This window comes from Ochotona curzoniae, unplaced genomic scaffold (genome assembly GCF_017591425.1).
Source record: "Ochotona curzoniae isolate NIBS_2020 unplaced genomic scaffold, NIBS_Ocur_1.0 contig_1014, whole genome shotgun sequence".
Classification (NCBI taxonomy): domain Eukaryota; kingdom Metazoa; phylum Chordata; class Mammalia; order Lagomorpha; family Ochotonidae; genus Ochotona; species Ochotona curzoniae.
In genome coordinates this window covers 20,375,860-20,395,255 of record NW_024464920.1, presented here as the reverse complement: position 1 = coordinate 20,395,255, position 19,396 = coordinate 20,375,860, and the positions used below count along the sequence as shown (strand labels likewise).

General features: G+C 39.1%; 1 protein-coding gene across 4 annotated transcripts in view; it reads right to left on the bottom strand.

Annotated features, from left to right (window-relative positions):
• The window catches only part of LIN7A (lin-7 homolog A, crumbs cell polarity complex component), a 138,841-nt gene that overhangs the window by 27,455 nt on the left and 91,990 nt on the right, over positions 1–19,396 (bottom strand). For all 4 annotated transcript variants that reach the window (XM_040989920.1, XM_040989925.1, XM_040989921.1 and 1 more), the window contains one exon: positions 17,669–17,878. In XM_040989920.1, coding sequence (XP_040845854.1) covers positions 17,669–17,878 — 210 coding nt within the window. The remainder of the gene's footprint in view (positions 1–17,668; positions 17,879–19,396) is intronic.

The following is a 19,396-nucleotide window of genomic DNA, read 5'->3' as shown; positions in this document are numbered from 1 at the left end:
CACAGGGATCCTAGGCACGTGCAAGGTGAGGAATTTAGTTGCTAGGCTAGAACGCTGGACTTGTCACCACTTTTAAAACACTCTTCACATTGCAATCACAGTGGTCACTCTAAAACGCACATTTGCTCCCTTGCTTAAAATTATCTCATGCCTCAATTTTAATTCAGTCTTCCAACTAGCCTACAGCTGACCCTTTGTGGTCTCTTATTCTCAGCCAAATTTGCTTAATGTGCAGTATTGAAACAGAAGAGCTGGCGGTTTTTTCAGGCGCTCACGTGTTCTGGCTGGGGCAGCTCCGGTCCTCCTTCACTGCCTTGCCTCACCTGCCTCCCAAGCGCTCTGCTGTGGAGGAGCCTACTCTGCCACCTCATCCTCAGTCCCCATCCTTGGGTTCCATGCTGCTTCTGTGGTCTTCCTGGGAACCCCTCCTTACTACTATGTATAAAACAGTATGTGTTTCACTTCCTTATAAGTGAAATCAGATCTACTGCCTTTAGTTTGCATTTTTTAGTGATAAAAATAATGCTGGACCCAATAGCATTTCATGTAACAAGAGTCTGAATAAGCATTTACTTTTTATGAATTGGTTAATGCTCATCAACAATTCTGTTGACAAAACCTAAATGATTTCTTCAACTCATGGTTTGATTATGCATTTGTAATAATTAGAACAGTTAACATGTCTTTAGTATTTGCTATGCATTTAGGAATCACCACATTGTGCATATCCACACCAAGATGCAAAAACAGAGTAGCCACTATTATCATCTCTTAGCAATGAGGAAAGGAAGGTTCTAAATAAAAAGTCAGCAGATTACTCACTGAACTCCACCATTTAGCCTGGACCTTCTAGGGGCTTAGTGAGAATTCAATGGCCCAGTGCATTTAGAGTACTTAGCAAGTGCATGGCCTGCAAACCCTCCAAGCCAGCCTTTGGGGTGACTTTTGTCAGTAATGCAGTGATGACAATTGCAGCTGAGTGCTTTATTTCTAATGCCTAATGCCTGGGGACTTTCAAATTACCATTTTAATGTGGTGACACATGTATTGAGTAGGTAGTATTAATGTTGAATATTTTGGAAGTGTAAAAACTTAAAACATTAAGAAGTATGAGTGACAACTACTGAAGTCATCTCCCATCTTTGCACTCAGGTCTGTTGGCCTCCAGGTTGCTTCTCCAGCTTCCAGGTGCAGCTCCACCCGGAGACTTGGCGCTGACTCTTCACTCTGGATTGTTTTTTCTTGGAGATCTTACCTTTATCCACCCTCTCCTAGAACATCACCATTGGGGCTGCTCTGTTCAGCCCCATTTCCTCCAGTTTTTTTGGCTCTAGTATCCTCTCTCCTTCCCTTTATAGCATCTTTGTTACTTTTAGTGCCCCATCATTTGCCACCATCTAACATAACAGAGGTCTTCAAAGCATTCTTGGGCCATGTTTATTGGGGGAAAAATATGCATGAATTAAAATTTTTAGCATCCAAAATAGACTTTTCTTTCAATTCAATTTTTCCACAAAAATTCTGTAAGTTTTTATAAATATGATGTTTATTTTGGGTGTTAAACATATATATGCATATGTATGTTACATGTTTAATCTATTATTGCTTCTATGTCTCACTGGAAGAACTTTTCATCCTGTTTTTACTCAAGAATCCTGATTGCTTCTCATACTACGATTAGATGTCTAAAACGCACCTGATGAATTTGTGAGTTAATATTAACATGATGCCCTAACACTGGCATGCAGCATTGTGCAGTCATGCATGTGTTACAGAAACAGCATCCTTAGGTAAATTTTGTCATCTTATTGCCCTAAAATCTCTTATGTTAAGGGTGTGGTCGAGAAACTCAGCAGCTCATCTGTTACAGCAAGCGGCATGAATGTGCTTGGACCTACGCAGGGTCACACAACAAAGACAGCTAGAGAAAAGTCCCAGTTACATTTCTGCAATGCTTATCTATGGCTTGTCTTATTCATTTACTAAGCATACATACTCAACATAGCGTTTAATTAGCTATCTTCTCCAATACAGAAATGATAAGAAGCTAGACTGACCATGATTGGGCTTTGTGAAGCACTCCACATATATGCAAAATCACATCCATAACTACATAGAGAAGCATGTTTGACACGCCTACCCCCACTGACATAGTAAAATGGTGTGTGTTGTGATAGTCACCATTATCCAGCTTTGCTTGTTTCTTCTTGCTAATTTCATGCAGGGTGAAATGGTATGTATACTGGTTCTAAGGGGCTAATTAGCCAGGTCTAAATTGCTATACCTATATAAAGTGTTCTTATATTGCTTAAGAGTTAATAGTAACATAATGATTACCATTTAATTTACTTTTAAAAAACTGAGATTATGGATGTGAAAATAAAGTGAAATTCAGACTGAGCAGTTGTTCACATTTCAGATCCACTATAAAACTGAGAGCAAGCTTTCAGGTGAAATAGATGCTGTGCCTCCAAGTCTGGGGTAAGAAAGTGTGAGACTTTGGCCTATTTCTGCTTATGACGCATCCACCCAATGTTTCTACAGATTACTTCAAGCTACAGCTACAGCCAATGCTGAATCATTTCTCTTTATCAAGAACTTGATAATTTCCAGGAGAATTAGGTTAAAGTCGGGTCATGTAAGACATGATCTGTGCTCTCTTTAGACGGTCCTTTCCTTGGTACCAGGTGTGGCACATGATCATACATCTTTTTAGCTGTTACTGAAGAATTTACAGTGATATTCCTACCATATTGCTTGTGTGTGGCAACAGAGTGAATGGTAAATTCAAGACTAGTGAGCCGTCGATCACTCTGTCTTTGTCACTCCCGACAATTGGGAACAACTGCCATCCGTGTTCTCATAGATGTTTTGATTCCACAATTGTTGACGTCTCTTTCAGAAGGGCCCTCGTTTGTGGAATCCCCTGTGTGCTGCGGCTTGGCAGATGCTTCTGTATCCACACACATCATAATGTATTCAAATTGTGTGACTTGTGCATTTACTGCTCTGCATCTGTTTTTGTGGAATTGGGCTGCTTTAGTTTAACATAATGGTTTTCAACCCGGAGCGATTTCACATCTCAGGGAAGCATTGGCAATGTTTCCAATGTATGTTGATTATCATGACTGGAGGTAGGGTGGGGTGAAACTGGCCAGGGCAAACATCCTTCAGTGTAGAGATCAGCCTCCCAAGAATGAACTACCCTGTTCAAAATCTGGGCAGTTCCACGGATGAGAAACTCCGATTAAAACAAACTTAACATAGTGAAAAGTTCTGTTTGTTTGTTTTTTTTTTAATAAAGTTTTCTACTTCAGGATGCAGTTTCTTTACTTCAACTTAGTTAAATAATTTTAGATTTGCATCTTGCCAAGGGCAAAATGGAATTGAAACCTGCGTGCCCAGACCTGCTTGCTCGGAGGTCCCTCAGGCACCACATACTGCTCACACTGAGCCCCTCACCATCTTGGCTGAGCCCCGCTCTGCGCTGCATTGACAAGAGGCAGGAGCCATGCCAGAAATCCCATACTCCCTGGCTAATTCCTTTTCTTCTTACATCCAGTGACCAGGTCTTGCTTATAGTACTAGCACCTCCAAAAGTGCCTTCAAATTCCCTCCTTCCTTTCCATCTTAAATACTCTTCTCTCAGGGAAGACCTTCATCATGCCTGTATATTCTAGGAGTTTCCTACTTGGTCTCCTCACCTCCCGTTTCTTCTAGGCCTTCAGATACCCCACATCCATATGCTGGAAGTTGTCAGAATAATTTAACTATCTGGAAATAAAACCATATTCTTTTGACCATTTCCTATCACCTTCAAAAGATAAGTCCAATTATGAAGGCTTCTGAGACCTTTGGTTGCATGGCTCATGTTCATCCTCCCAGCCCAACTCTTCAGCTAAAAACATCCTGTTGATGCATATGCTCCCTGCTGCCTGGAATACTCTCCACGAACTTATCCACTCTGACATTTCCTCTAAGCTCCGACTTCTGTATCATCTTCTCTTCAAAGGCAGAAAGTGTTATTACTTGTTTTTGAGTTCTGAGTCATCGGTCACTATCCATATTCCTCAGAGGCAAGAACTGGCTTGAATCCCAATTTGGCATCAGCTCTTTGGATGGCCAAGGCTCCCGTGTCATTATCTCCTCTCATTTATATAATCTTCACAGCAACCTCCTAAGAGTCCATTTTTACTTCTTCCTCAGGGAGGTTCCTTTGCAAAGTCAAATCTAGGACAGTACCATGGATTATTTTTTTCTTTTTGGGTGCTGTCAGAACTAGAAAGCCAGAGACTTCACAGACTATTCAACTTCTCTCATGAATATGTAATGACTACTGCATATGGGGTGATGAGTTGGGAATGAAAAAGATGAGTTGAGAAGCAGGTGCTGGATGAGGGTTAGGTTTCAGGTTGATGCCAGGAGATCAAATCTTGTTTACACCAGTCTTGAAATGCTTTAAATTTACATGACATCAAAAACACAATTACTGCATCTATAGATTTGATGCCAGGATATAAAGTGTCATCCTTTTGTCTACACTCAAGATTGCATCCTTAAGTCTTAGCCTCTGCTCGACTTCTTCACAGCTGCTGGTGATAATAGGCACAGCTATGAATAGAAATCACTTCTGGAAATATCTTGGTGCCACAGGACAGCTAGGTCAGTAATTTACATTTCAGAGTAAGATCGGAAGTGATAAAATTAGCAACTAATAATTCTGCATCTATGACAGAAGAAAAAAGCAAGCCATGGATGGAAGGGCGATGGCCCTACATAGCACATTTTATAAGTTCGTTAAAACACACCATTGCTCCTGGCTGAGTTTCAAAACGTGTAGCTGTGGCACCACAACTTCTGAGCCTCACTGAACTGTGCATAACTAAGAATTAACTAACAATCTTTGTCCTGGAGCTAGGACATCTTACATGAACCTGCCGACAATCACACATGGCTTAGGATATGTTAACTGATTTTCATTTGTATCAGGGTCTTCTTTCTTCGAGGATATAATTAAGATCAACTGGAGAAAAATCCATTAGAGAAAACTATATAAACTCTAAGACGTGCTTTTGATTTGTATTTCATTAGGCATTCTCATGAAATCCTTGTCTATTAAGAACATCACAACCTTGTCTTAGTGGTACCAGTAGTTCATAGACCAACATCATTGCTTAGAAAGTTCTTTTCTAAAAAGTTGGACTTAAATTGAAACATTGTTTTCTCTACTGATACTATAAGCAGTTAGTGATAAATTGGGTTTTGTGAATTACTGAAATCATAAATGATGCCAGAACCTTGCTGAGTCCAGAATTTGAATTAATTTTTTACAATTTATTTTTATCGGAAAGTCAGATATACAGAGAGGAGGAGGGATGGAGAGGAAGATCCTCCATCTGCTGATTCATTCCCCAAGTAGCCACAATGGCTGGAGCTGAGCCAATCTAAAGCCAGGAGCCAGGAGCCTCCTCCGGGTTTTCCCTGTGGGTACAGGGTCGCAAGGCTTTGGCCTGTGATTGACTGCTTTCCCAGGACACAAGCAGGGACCTGGAGGGGAAGCAGGGTCGCCAGTATTAGAACCAGCACCCATATGGAATCCCAGCTTGGGTAAGACAAGGACCTCAGCCACTAGGCTATCACGCCAGGTCCTGAGCCCAGAATTTGAAAGTAACCGCTATATTCTTTTGAGATGTACTGCACATTTCCCAGCCAGAAGATAATGATTATTATTCTATTTTCTGTGTTTGTAAATGATGACTTTGTCATGATAGGAAATATGGAGAGATCCACCTAGGGATTTGGGGAAAAGGCTGATAATATTCTAGAGCAATGCTTCTGTGTTTTTGTGGCAATGTAAGTTTTTATTTTTGCCAATGCTGTATTTATCATTCTTTTTTTTTTTTTACCATAATTGCTATTAGGAAAGGTAGATAAGGCAGGTGTTGTTAGATCAGCTTTACAGATGTACAGATGCCAACAATTCAACCAACTGCTGATATGCCTGCAGCCAAGGAGAGGGGTCTAACTACCTCCAGAGTTGGAATATTCTACAAAGATGAATTTATTCAGCTTCACTTGAGAATAAAACAGGGAGTGACTCCAATTGGACTGAAAGCTTAAGTCTATATGAACACAAAATTGTACAAGAGTGTTACCTGACTTCAGGGAAAAGGATTAGCAGTTATCAGGTATCTAAAAAGCTATCCAGCAGAATGGCGGACACACTCTCACTCTTGCTCTTATTGAACCATCAGGTCAACCCTGTGTGAAGGCATTGTTATTTCTGTTTTACAGATGGCAGTGTCTCAAAAACTAGATAAACGTGTTACATGTAGACTATCCTTGAACTCCTGGAAAACCAGAAGGACTTGAAATTTACTAAGTTCCTTTTGAAATGCTGAGAATAGCACTTGACAATAAATTCTTCTAATTTCTTGTGAATGTGCCAGTAGAAATAAAGATTCTTTCCCCATGAGTTTTCAGATACAGATATTATTCAAATAACTTAATGTATTGAAAGAAAATGTCAATATAGGGGGAAAATAAGCTAAAACAGATAAAAAGAATACTACATTTCATTGCTTAGTAAGCAGATTTGGGAAGTATCAGAAAGTTCTGGCATATCATCAGACTTCAGAATTGAGGCACCCTATGGAGATTTAAATTGCAATTAAAATAAAATGAAAACCTGGGGTACCACCTGTAGGAGTCTGTTGTTTGGCTCCTGGTCATTGCCTCTTGTGTCTCACTTGATCCCACAATCGCTCCTCTGGTCACCTGTCTCCTTCCTCTCACTGCTGCATGACAAACCTCTAACTTTTCACATCAGTGTGCTTACACAAGCCCCTTCTCCTGATGAAGACGGACTCTTCCTTATCCCTAACCTCAGCTTAAATATCACCCTGCGAGCAGGCCAGTTCTAACACCATTAAATTTAGCTCCTCTGTTCTATTATGTTGTGTCTTGTTTTCTTATTTTTTTTTTTTCTCTTTGTAACACTTGTCACAGGGCTTAATTACGAGGCAGTGTTATATCCTCAAGCATAAATCTGTGTTCTTTGTATATTTCCCCCCACCCTGTGCTTCCTGCAGCTCAAACTTAGGGAGGAACAAAGAGGGCCAAAAATACATCTCAAAGCCCTTGACTCCAAGGCAGACAAAAAGAGTAACATGGTTTCACGTCAAGTTTTTTTTTTCTTTCTTCCTCATGAAAGACTAGATAAAATTGAGGCTAAAGGGAACAAATAGAGACAGAATTTGATGTGAGGCTGTAGCATAACAAAGCATGTTGGCCTGTTGATCTTGTATCCTACAACTGGCCAAATTCACGTACTAAGTCTGACAGTCTCTTGGTTTTATTTTTTGGTTCTCATTAATATAAAATCATATCATCAACAAACAGGGATAATGTAGCATCACCCTTTCCTATTTGTATGATATTTATCTCTTCCTTTTGCCTAATAGGTCTGGTTGTAACTTTCAGAACTATATTGAGTAACAATAATGGCAGTTGACATTCTTATCTGGTTCCAGATATCAGTAGAAATATTTTCGGTTTTCCCCATTCAATATGACACTATGAGATGTCAAGTATAGCCTTAATAATGTTAACTTATGTACTTAAAAAAAAAAGATTTGTTTATTTGACGAAGCTACAGAAAGAAACGGAGAGACAGAGGGAGAGAGAGATCTTCTATTTACTGGTTTATTCTCCAAATGGCCACAACAGACCAGGCTGAATCCAGGGACTGGAATTCCATGCTGGTCTCCCACGTGTGTTGCGGACCCAGGTACTTTGGTCATCTGCAATGCTTTCCCAGATCAATTAGCAGGAAGCTGGATGGGAAGTGGAGCAGCCAGGACTTGAACTGGCTCTCATATGTGGTGGCTTAAACTGAGCCACAATACTTGTGCCAACTTATGTGCTTTCTACTCCTGATTTCTTCAAGGTATTTTTAAATCATGAATAGGTAGTGTATTTTATCTTTCCCTGAACCGATGGGGATGAACACATGACTTAATTCTGTTAATTTGATGTATTTGATGTGAGGTATATGTTTTTTGATTTAGGTATGCTGAATGATCCTTGCATCTCCAGAAATCATTATGTTGTGTTAAATGCGACAGACAGACAGACAAGAACCACATGTTTTCTCTCACATGTAGAAGTTGATATGAATATACAAATATATATGCTTATACATTATATCATTTGATGTATAGACATCTATAAATTTTTCTTTAATGAATCATATCCCTTACATACCAACATACTCCCTTTCTCCTAATTTCATGTTTTAATATATCCACTCTTTTTTTCTTTGTGTTTATATTTTTTGGGTGTATTTTTACTTCTCAAATTTTCCAGATCTTCTGTTTTGGATAACTCAGTCTGAGAACTATTTATCTTAATGAACATTTACTTTTTTAAAAAAAAAATATAGGCAGCCACTAAAAATGGAAAAAGTGGGAAGCAGCAAGAAATTACTTTTCTCCTCGAGCCCCTGGTGGGAGCACAGCTCAGTAAACCCTTGAGTTTAGAGCCTGAAAAACTGATGTGGAGTTTCTGGCTGTTGGGATTGCTACAGTGGAAATCATCAAGTCTGTGGAAATTTGTTGCTGCAACCTAAGGAACAGCTGTGCATGAAGACTGACAGTCTTGTTATTCTGAGCACTTTGGAACTGAAGAGAATCATTGGGGGCAATTCCTGCCTGGCTGCCATGGTGTTGGCTCTATCATGATTGTTGGCCAATTTCTATGTATATATTTGTCATGAGAAGCAACATTGCTTTCTTAATGTGTACCGGGCAGAAGTTTCCATGACCTTTATAATTCTTTCTGTTTTCTTCATTACTATATGTACAGAACTTGACTCAGTAGCTGGACACACATGCACGACTCTACAAACAATTATTGCATGGATGAAGAAATTGATGAAATAATAGCACAGCAATGAGAAAAACACGAACAACGAATGGTAAAAATAGCTTCAAGAAAAACTATCAGTAACCAAACTGAATAGTCAAGTATTTATTCCCAGCAGTCTAAATAGAGATCTGTGTCAATTTGACACTGTGTGTGAGAATTTCAACTACAGTCTGTTACTTTAATGCTAAGAGCGAGTGTGTACAGTGGTGTGGCCTTTTCCAGAAGTTTTAAAAAGAAGCTCAAAGTTCTAGTTGGTCTATTATCATGTGACAGTTAATAGAGCTGGTGCTTATTCTTTCAGAGTGAATGGACTGTGAGGTACTGTTACCTGTTCTGTTGGAGCAGCATAAAATTTCTCTGTTATGTCTGATCTATTTATTGTTGTTTGAGAGGCAAGAGGAGCCAGAGACCAAAGGTTCACATCCTTTGGTTCACTTCCAAAGGGCCTACAATGGCCCCGGGACAGGATTGAAGCCAGAAGCTGGGAACAAATTGGGCTTCCGCATGGGTGGTTGCTGTCAACTACCTGAATCATCAGCTGTTACTCACTGGCAAGAAGCTGGAATCAAGGGCAGAGCTAGGACTGGATGCCAGGCTCTGTGACATGCAATCCAGCAAGTATTTCAACTGTTGAGCTAAATGCCCTCCTTGGCTTGTTCAAGAAAAAGATCTTTTGCCACAAGACAGTCCCGAATGAAGGAGCCTAGACCTTGCCTGTGCAGTATTGCAAAATACACTAGACTGAATATGATGCAATGCAATTAGTACTTCTCTTGAGTCCTTTACAAATTTGAGTGAAGTCTCTCATGATGTCACTCTAAGGATAATAGTTTGGAGCATTTAACATGCAATTTTGCATTCCTATTTAATTATGGCCCTAAAAATCCCCTACACAGATAGTATGAAATTAAAACAGTCTGCAAAAGATACGAGGCAAGTACAGGGCCATGTGATGATATCTTTCATGGAGGCCTCTTGGGTTCAAATTAATTTGGAGCTCCTCATGGCAGGCTTACTGGGGGAGGGGAGCTGAATAGCGAGTTTCTTCCCCCTTTGCCTTTTCTATGACAGCACTGGCCAAGACGATTCAGAGAGCAGTTGTGTAGCTAGCCTGTACATTCAGCCCAAGGAGGATGGTAGCTTGGGTCACAGCCTTGTGTCAGTGCAAAGTAGAGTGATGGGACAGGCAGATACCGAACAACTGAAAATTTAGACCAAGCTATTCACACCTTGCTGTCTCTCTTTCAAATCATCTCTGTATTTACCAGTAGCTCTTAGACTTACAAAGATCCAAGTACCTTATGAGTAGCTAGGAAAAGAAATTGACATCCTCTAAACCAAAAAATGTACTTAAGCAAAATCATAAAAATTAAGGAATTTTGAGGTCAGCATTGTGGTGCAGCAGCTTAAGCTTCTGATTGTGATGCTGGCATTCCATATTAGAGTACCCTTTTGAGTCTTAGAAGCTGTGCTTCGGATCCAGCTCATTGCTGATGCACCTAGGAATGCAAAAGAAGATTGCAAGTTCTGGGTGTCTGCCATCCCTACAAGGGACCAGAATTAAGCTTCTGGCCCTTGCTTTTGGCCTGGCACCGACATGATTGTTGTGGTCATTTGGAACCTCATAGCTGGAATCTCTCTCTTCTCTCCTTGATACTCTCTCTCTCCCTCTCTTTCATTCTGCCTTTCAAATAAACACACTTAAAAAATTTTAAGAAACTTCTATCTGCATTAGACATGCAAGCACTAATTGATTACTGGCTGGATATTTGATCACCTTTAAAAGATTATTAAGGAGGCAAGACTGCCTGCGATCAAATTGCATGTGCTGCTGTTTAGCAGAGGTACAAGCTGAGAAAATAGCTTTATCTCTCTCTTCCTCAGTTTCCTTATTTGTAAGTGAAAATGATAATAACACCTACAACACAAGACCATCATGGGGAATGACTGAATTTCCCATGTAAAGTACAGGGTTCTGGCACTATGCAAATATTTGTGGGGCCTTGACTTATGCATAGGGACACTTGGCAATAAACAGACAACTGCTGCCAATGGAATACACGTTTCACTATGAAATTTAAAATTTCATGGAACCTTGTAACTTCATAGCAATTAAGAAATCTTTATGTTCTCTGTTCTCTGGGTAACACACATAATGAAATTTTAATATAGGCTTCCCCTCTGGGATGATAAACGCATCTACAGCGTCCAAAGCTGGAGTTTTCATTTCTGTTTCAATCTCATTCCACACCTGACAGCCATTTTGCATAATAACTTGTGCTGTGAGTACTCATCCTTAACATGGCCCAGGTATTTATAAAGTGGGCAAAAAGCCAGTGTTCAGGAAAACAATTTATTCTGTTCCATCCCTAAACTTTTATTCATTCATGTGTTCTGGTTAAAAATCAATTAGCAATGTGCATAAACTGTATCAACAGGTTTCTGTGGGCTTAACAATAAAGCTGGGCCAATGCAAGGGTCTTTTTCTCACCAAGGGTGCTTTGGAAGCATGTTTGTGGTCAGACCCTTGGGAAGACTTCTCTCCACCATGACATCTTCTCACACTTCTTTTGCATCTATTTTACCTTCCTGTCCTCTGCTTTCTCCTTCCTCCCTTGTCTTATCTCTCAGCACCAAAACTAACAGCATAATAGCAAATACTGGGGTTGAGTTTCAGATTTTGGAATTATTTTGAAATAAGTATAGATTTGCAGGAAGTTGAAGAGCAATGAAAGTGATATCCTATGTGCCTTTTACTCAGCCGCCTCCAATATTATTACCTTATAGAAACAGTATATTAGTAAAACCGAGAAATTAATGTTGGAACAATCCATAGAAGTTATTCGGGCTTCATTAGAATTGGTGTTTAAAGTAACTGGTTATTACATCAATTAGGATGGCCATAGAGGTTGACAATCCATTTCATATATGTATTTAGATGTGGGCTTGTGTGCATATGATGTGTCCACTGGTGTGTATGTGTGTTTTACTCACATACAGTGAGACAGAGAAAGAGAGAGAGAGAGAGGGAGAGAGAGCTGACTCTGGCACTATCCATTCATGAACCTGTTTTGAGGAACAAATGGGAGAAAGCAGGAAATAAATAAAAAGTAGATTTCCAATGTTCTATTCAAGAAAAATGTCTCGTGGTCAGTAAACACAGAATAGACAGAATTGATCTACCCACCTCGGAGTATTGATTGTTGGGTGTAGGGAAGGTGGTGTACGGAAGTCAAAGCAAACCCTCATTTTAAGGCACAGAGTTAGAACGGATAGTAGAGCCAATTGTTTCAACCATTTACAGGGCACACATGTGCCAACAGGTTGGTGTAATTCTCGCTGACATAAGTTCATGGACTGGAGGCTTGGTTCCCAGTGTAGCGGTGTTAGGACAGTGGAAGTGTTAGAGGTGGGGCCTCTCATTTGCAAGCAAATGACTTAAATGGATGAATGTTACATGAAATAAATTAAGGCAGATGCAGACAGACACCTATTGCATGATCTGTTTCATGAATGGAAGCGAAAAACTAAAATGAAATATACCCTAACATGGATACAGAATAGTGAACTAGAGACAGGGAGGGGTAGTGAGGGGTAAAGGGAGCTTTGATATCAGGTACCAAATCAGAGTTAAATCAAAGGAATGTGTTTCTATATTACACAGCATAGTACAGAGACAGCAGTTCACAATAACCCACTATATACTTTACAAAAAATGCAAGAAAGGAATCCAAGCTTCTAATTGCAAAGTAATGTCAAAGAAGGAGAAATATTGATTCCCTGTTTTGATCATTATAACCATATTCATGTATCAAAATATAACATTGTGGGCCCAGAGCAATAGCATAGCGGCTGAATCCTTGCTTTGAACACGCTAGGTTCTCATGTGGACACCGGTTCTAATCCTGGTAGTCCCGTTTCCCATCCAGCTCCCTGCTTGTGGCCTGGGAAAGAAGGTGAGAAAGGCCTAAGACCTTGGGACCCTGGCTCCTGGCTTTGGATCGGCTCAGCTCCAGCCACTGTGGCCACTTGGGGAATGAATCAGCAGACAGAGGATCTTCCTCTCCATCCTTCCTCCTCTCTGTATATCTGCCTTTCCAATAAAAAAAAATCTAAATATTTTTAATTAAAAAATATACAGAAGTGGGGCTTAGTGGAAGATGATTAGGTCATGGGGCTCCACCGTCTGACTGGATGAGCTGTTTTAGGTGGCGGGTCAGACGTGACAGGAGGGGAGTGGTCTTCACCAGGGCATGCCATTATGAAAAGAGCAGGCCCAACTCCTTTCTCTGGTTCTCGTGCCCCTTTCTCGAGGGGCTGGTGCTTTTTCTTTCTCTCCAGCACATTGTAATGCAGTGCGTGGTCCCTCCACAGCATGTTGGCACCAGCCTGGGGGAACCTCCCCGAATCAGAATCTTGACTCACACAGACATCTTTTTATAAGCTACCCAGCTACAGGTAGCTTGTCACAGCAGCGCAAAGAAAAACTAAGACAACATATTTCAAAATATTCATGCTAAGTGATCTCCTAACGTCTTACTGAAACTTCACATGATGGGCTTTATCACTGTCATCCTTTAGAGAACTCTAGTATTTAAAGGTCTCCCCTAGGGCCCGGTGTGGTAGCCTAGCACGTCTTGCATTCACTGGGATCCCATATGACTGCTGCTTCTCATCCCAGAGGCCCCATTTCCCATCCAGCTCCCTGCTTGTGGCCTGGGAAAGCAGTTGAGGATGGCCCAAAGCCTTGGGACCCTGCCCCCGTGTGGGAGGCCTGGAGGTGACTCTGGGCTCCTGGCTTCAGATCAGTGCAGTTCCGGTCATGGTGGCTGCTGGGGAATGAGTCAACAGATGTCTCTCCTCCTCTCTGTATATCTGGCTTTCCAATAAAAAAAAAAAAAAAGTCTGTCCTAGTGACCTAGTGATAAGATAACTTTGCCTTCCTGTGTCTTAGATGGCTTGATTCTGACATCTTATTACGCCTTGTACAACGAAGGACAAGTAAAGAGAACTTTACCTTCCTAAATATTCTCTACTCTGAACATCGTAATAAGTCTTTACACAACATTTGTCCATCATATAAAGACTGCTCCTCTGTGGATGAGCTATGCTGTTCAGTGCTCCGTAGAAGACACTGGTATCAGTTGCCCCACAATCACATTAACACATTATTTTGCCCCTAGTTCAACCTGCCTTGTATGTCTAATTTTTTCCTGGCTTTTATATTTAACCTTCCCTCCCTTTTTCTGCACAGTTGCAGCTAGCTTTCTGGTCATGGGAATAGGACTTCATGTAGATTCTTATTAAATGAGGCCTAGTGCATCGCTCTATAGAGATTTTGTTTATCTTTATCACTAAATTTATTTTCTGTTCCTGCTGGCTCCCTGCTGGCTCCATGTTGGCTATAACGTTTATAAATACTCATTGAATCCTTTCTCAAAATTGTTGAGGAAACACTGGAGCCATAAAAAGGCAAAGGGAGATCACTAGACAGCTTAAACTGTTAACTGTGCCATTTTGTCTTCTTGCTAATGATAAATCTTAATTTGGCATTCCGAAGTTTTCACCAAGGGTTGACACAAGTAGCCATACACAAACGGCTTCTGTGTTTCCCATGAAATTACATTAGGCAATTCAATGTCTCTTTTGTAAAAATCCCATGGGAAATTTTTCTTGGAGCCAGGAGATAGAAAAAAAAATTTTTTCTCCTTATGGTAGCTGAACCGGTATAAGTTTCCTTTTATTTTGAATTCTAAGGAGTAAAGAAAAAAATCAATTATTCACTTGCTATATCTTTTCTTTATTCTTATTTGTCAATTTTCCCTTGTAAGTCCCCCCTTAATATATCTAACACTCCATGTTCATAACTTTGTCTTAGCATATGTTATTATTTCTTTTTACCAGACATAATGACATATGCTTCCTTAATTCTAGATGGATATAAGAGTAAACAAAGAAAATGAAGACATTATTTCAGATATCTGGACAAATGTCTAAAGGACCATGTCATAATTTATTTTTTAAGCAGGACACTTGGGAATATCAAACTGTGTTCTCAGTGCAGAATAGCAGGTTCTGGAAAATCTTCTGTAGTAATCTCAGCAAATAGTGCTTTATATCCACGTCATAAAAAGAAATCATTCCGTCTTTTCATAATCTTTTCCTTTTGTGGCCCTTCTTTTACAGGACCAAAACATTATTATTACAGATGTTTCCACATTTAATAATGCTCCCTGTCCAGAATGACTTTATAATCAAGAGCCTTCTAGACTTGATGTTTGAAGCCAAGAAATGTAGAAATGAATTAACTGCTCTTACCTGTGATTCTGAATAAGTCACTGGGTCATGAAGTTTCTCATTTACAGAAAATTACCTTCTGATGACAAGTATTAGGAATTATTAAAAGCATATAGCTTAGTTTTAAGCACTTTAAAATAGGAGACCTGTGGTATATAGTTTGATTATATGGATATGCAGGATTTTAAGTTCCAATTTTAGGAGCTTGATACGCCGATTTAGAATGGCTGGCCACATTTATATGAGAAAAGCTATACGAGAGTTAACCATTATTTTATTTGCATACCTATTTTAATAAACAAATGACGCTTTTCTAATTAGGGGAAATATGTTAGAGCTTGATTTTCAAAAACTGGCATAACTGGCATGACAAACTGTATTAATTGGTAACTATGTAGGTTTTAAACACATTGGGATGTTAAAATCTTTTGGAAATATTCTCCCTCTTGCTTGAACAGAGTGTAAATATCTCAGGAAGACCCAATGCTTGTGCTAAAGGATTACTGGCTGTAGTTTAACTACCAAAACCTTCTGATTTATAGCTAGAAGTTCAATAAGATTTCTGGTTTATCTGATCTGAATCTAAAGCAATAAAATCCTGGCTCTGGAGTTTGTCTAGTCCACCTCAAAAGGATTTCTTTCCCCAAGGTTCTAACAACAATAGCTGAATGGACAGAAAACTGTGGTTCAATTAGATTTATGAAAGAGCCTGTATGAATTAATGACTGATTTCTCTTTTGATTAAAAAAAAAAAAGTTAAAATGCCTGTATGTATTGTGAAATTTGCATCATATAACTAGCGAAATCAGCTCTGGGGCATGGGCGGCACAAGAAGCTAACCTCACCTACGTCTCCTTATTCAGCAGCCACGGATTCAGCTGCTTTGAACAAGGAAATCTAGGGGGAATAAGGAAGGTATAATCCACAATCCTAATCATTGTTCCAATGCTACCAGCTGCCTCTCAGGTACATTACTAAGTCATCACAAGAAGTTCCATGAGTGATTGCAAAATGACTACAGCTTTGTTCCTGGCAAATGTATGATTAAATAATTGCACTTTAGCTCTCTTGATAGATAGCTCAGAGTCACTCACCTACTAAGTTGATTTTGCATATATTGGTTGCTTGACATAACTATTACATCTTAGAGATTTATTTTTGGGCTGTCTTCCCTATTTTGATTTTCCCAATATATACAAAGAAATATAAGTTCCTACACAAAAGCACAGATTCGTGTGTGGCATAATTGTGTGACCTCTCTAGAGTCCTCAACCAGAAAGTTCAGCTCAGAAATAATTTGTGAAAATATGCTTTGAAAAAGTCCTAGCTAGCTAAAGGTCAATAAAAGTTTATCCCAAAGCATTACTACACAGAAAGAAAGTAAATAAAATGGTCATTTTAAATTTTGAATGCTGAAATGTTGTAACATATTCATGGTTGAAAACAGTGTAAATTAAACAACACTAGAGCTGAATGAATCTTTTTGAATTCTTTAAAACTACTTGTCAGGCTGAAAACAAATAACGAACAAAATTCAAAATATAAATACAGAATATCTCTAACCCATAATTACCCATAAAATGTCACGTTCCAAGTGCATTTTATTTTGGATAATGTGCGCTAAGCATAAAACAGTATGATCACAACTCAAAGTTAGTTTACATGTCAGAAACCCTAACTTCTTAGAGGGAAAACCTTAGGTTAGCAAAAAGGTAGATATTGATATACTCCTATTTACATTTCTGAAATTTATGCTTTTAGGTTATTTACATTTGGTGTAAGTGAAAGTTAGGAAGAGAAAAGGATCTGTCACACGAAGCTTTTCTTTACAACTCATTAGATATGGAGGTCATGGCATCCAAAGATTATGAGACTGTAAAATAGTCATATTTTAACATTGAACTGTTGCATATTCTAATTCTATTTGAAAACAGAAACATGCATGATGATTAGTAATGCCATCTGACTTCTTTTGGTGGAGGGAAAGACAGGCTAAAACCTTTTTGGTCTACTGTGATTATAAAGAATTCTGAACACATCTGTTTTTATTCAGAATGTGCCACTATTATATAAACATAAAGACTATCGTTCCTCTTTAGTTAAAATGAAAGTTCCATTCTGTATAAAAACACTTCTATTCTAAAAACATGAGTAAAAGTAGTATCTTGAATATGAGTTCAATTACAGTGGGAAGACAGGTGGATTCTGCTAGCTGATAATTTCCCAACCAATCACTCACTATTTGTTATAGCTGAGTAATGGGAATGAGACCTAAAAATATAAAATTACAGACAGGTTCAATATTCATTAATGCTTAGGAAGCTGCTTGGATACAGACTTGTGATTTGTTCTTTATCATTTCAACACTTGATTTCAGTTAACATCAGGAAAACAGAGAGAGAGAGAGAACAAACTTAGGAGATTGGTCATTTTATGAACATACCACTCCGTTCACCGAGAGCAGCTGGTCTCCTCTTTTGAGGCCTCCGTGTCTTTCCGCCACCCCTCCGGGAATGATGCGGGAGATATAAATTGGGGAGTTTTGCTCCTTTCCTCCCATCACGTTAAAGCCAAGGCCTTCATCAGTCTTTGGCAGTTCGACTACCCGAGGGTGGGAGTGGCCTTCGCTAGCTGCAAAAGCTGCGACTGTTGCCTGAAAGAAAATACGGTCTTTTGGTGATCAGTCGAGGGCATGAAGCCTAATCCTAGATTTACAGGAAGCAGCACAGGCAACTGTGTACACATTCTAATAGCAATCTCCTGTGAAAGAATAGGAAAGGGAAGACCTGTCTTTGCTTAGATGCCATCTGGGATTTCATTCTGGAGGGAAGCCTCACTCAGCTATTTCTAGATTTCCAGAGGTTATTCATTATTGTGAAAACTCCATCAAAATAGATCCTAATCACACCAGTAAAGTGCAGTTCTTCCTGCTCACAGGCTGCCAGTAGCTAGGGTCTACCTACTACCTACTGTCATAATTATGTTATCATTACATGTTGACTAAAGCCACCTTGAAGGCAGAGGTTGTCATGTCCTTTTTGTGTAGGATACACAGCCAGATTTGGGGCTAGCACGTGCATATTCATTAAAGATTTATTCAGGAAGTTGAACAGCACTTCCAAGATGTTTATATCATTGTGAATGCATATACAGTCTTGCTATTGCCAGCCCACTGGCCTAGCAATTTTACATTTTTTCCCCTCAAACTGAGACTTCAGAAAAGAAGCTGAAAACTAAACTGTACTAATAAATTCAAACATACTATTGTGATTCCATACCAACATTCTGAATTACTGTGGGGTATTCTCTCATTTGGAACAGAATGTTTACCCCCCTTTATTTTCCATCAATATTTCAACTACTGTAGTGACAGAGGCAAAATGAAAACAGTCCAAGGTTTTACGCCTACAGATATAAGGAATCATCATTTCATATGGAATTTATCTTATTTTTAAATCCATAGATTAATTTCTTTAAATAAGTTCCAAAAAAACTTACCATTAGTTCTTATTCCCCATAAAAATAAAACAACAGTATCTTAGTAGCTTCTCTCAAGAGAAGATTGTCTTGCTTGCTTTCCATTTCCATTAGCTGCCTTAACCACAGTTGACTAAATGTCCACTATAAAATGATTTACTCTATGCTGTGAAGATATTGATTCCCAATGACTGTACATTCCTTTTCCACACACGGCATTATCACATCAATTTAGCATTATGCTACTGACTGCATTTAGTGAAAGATAGTGAATGATATGATAATAATGGCTTCTTTTTAGCTGCATGCATTTGCTCATGCAAACCTTGTTGTCATGCATAGGTTTTAATGGCTGACATGGATGCAATGCAGACAGCCCAGAAACAACCAGAAAATATTGTGCTATTGCAACATTATGCTGCTATCCTGCTGTTCTACATGAATAAGAAATGAGAATGGTAAAACATTACATAATTCACTTTCCTCTTAATTAAACCATGTAGGGATCATTTTTTGTGTGTGTGTTTCCACTTCAGTACAAGCAAAGCATGATGTCATGATAATAATGTCCCATCTTTTTTTGTCCTGAGTTAAAAAAAGATAAAAATTCCCAATCTACAGTGTTCAGTTACAAACTAAAAATTCAGGAGTGAAACTAAACAAGAGATGGTGTAACACAAAAGAATTATATTAA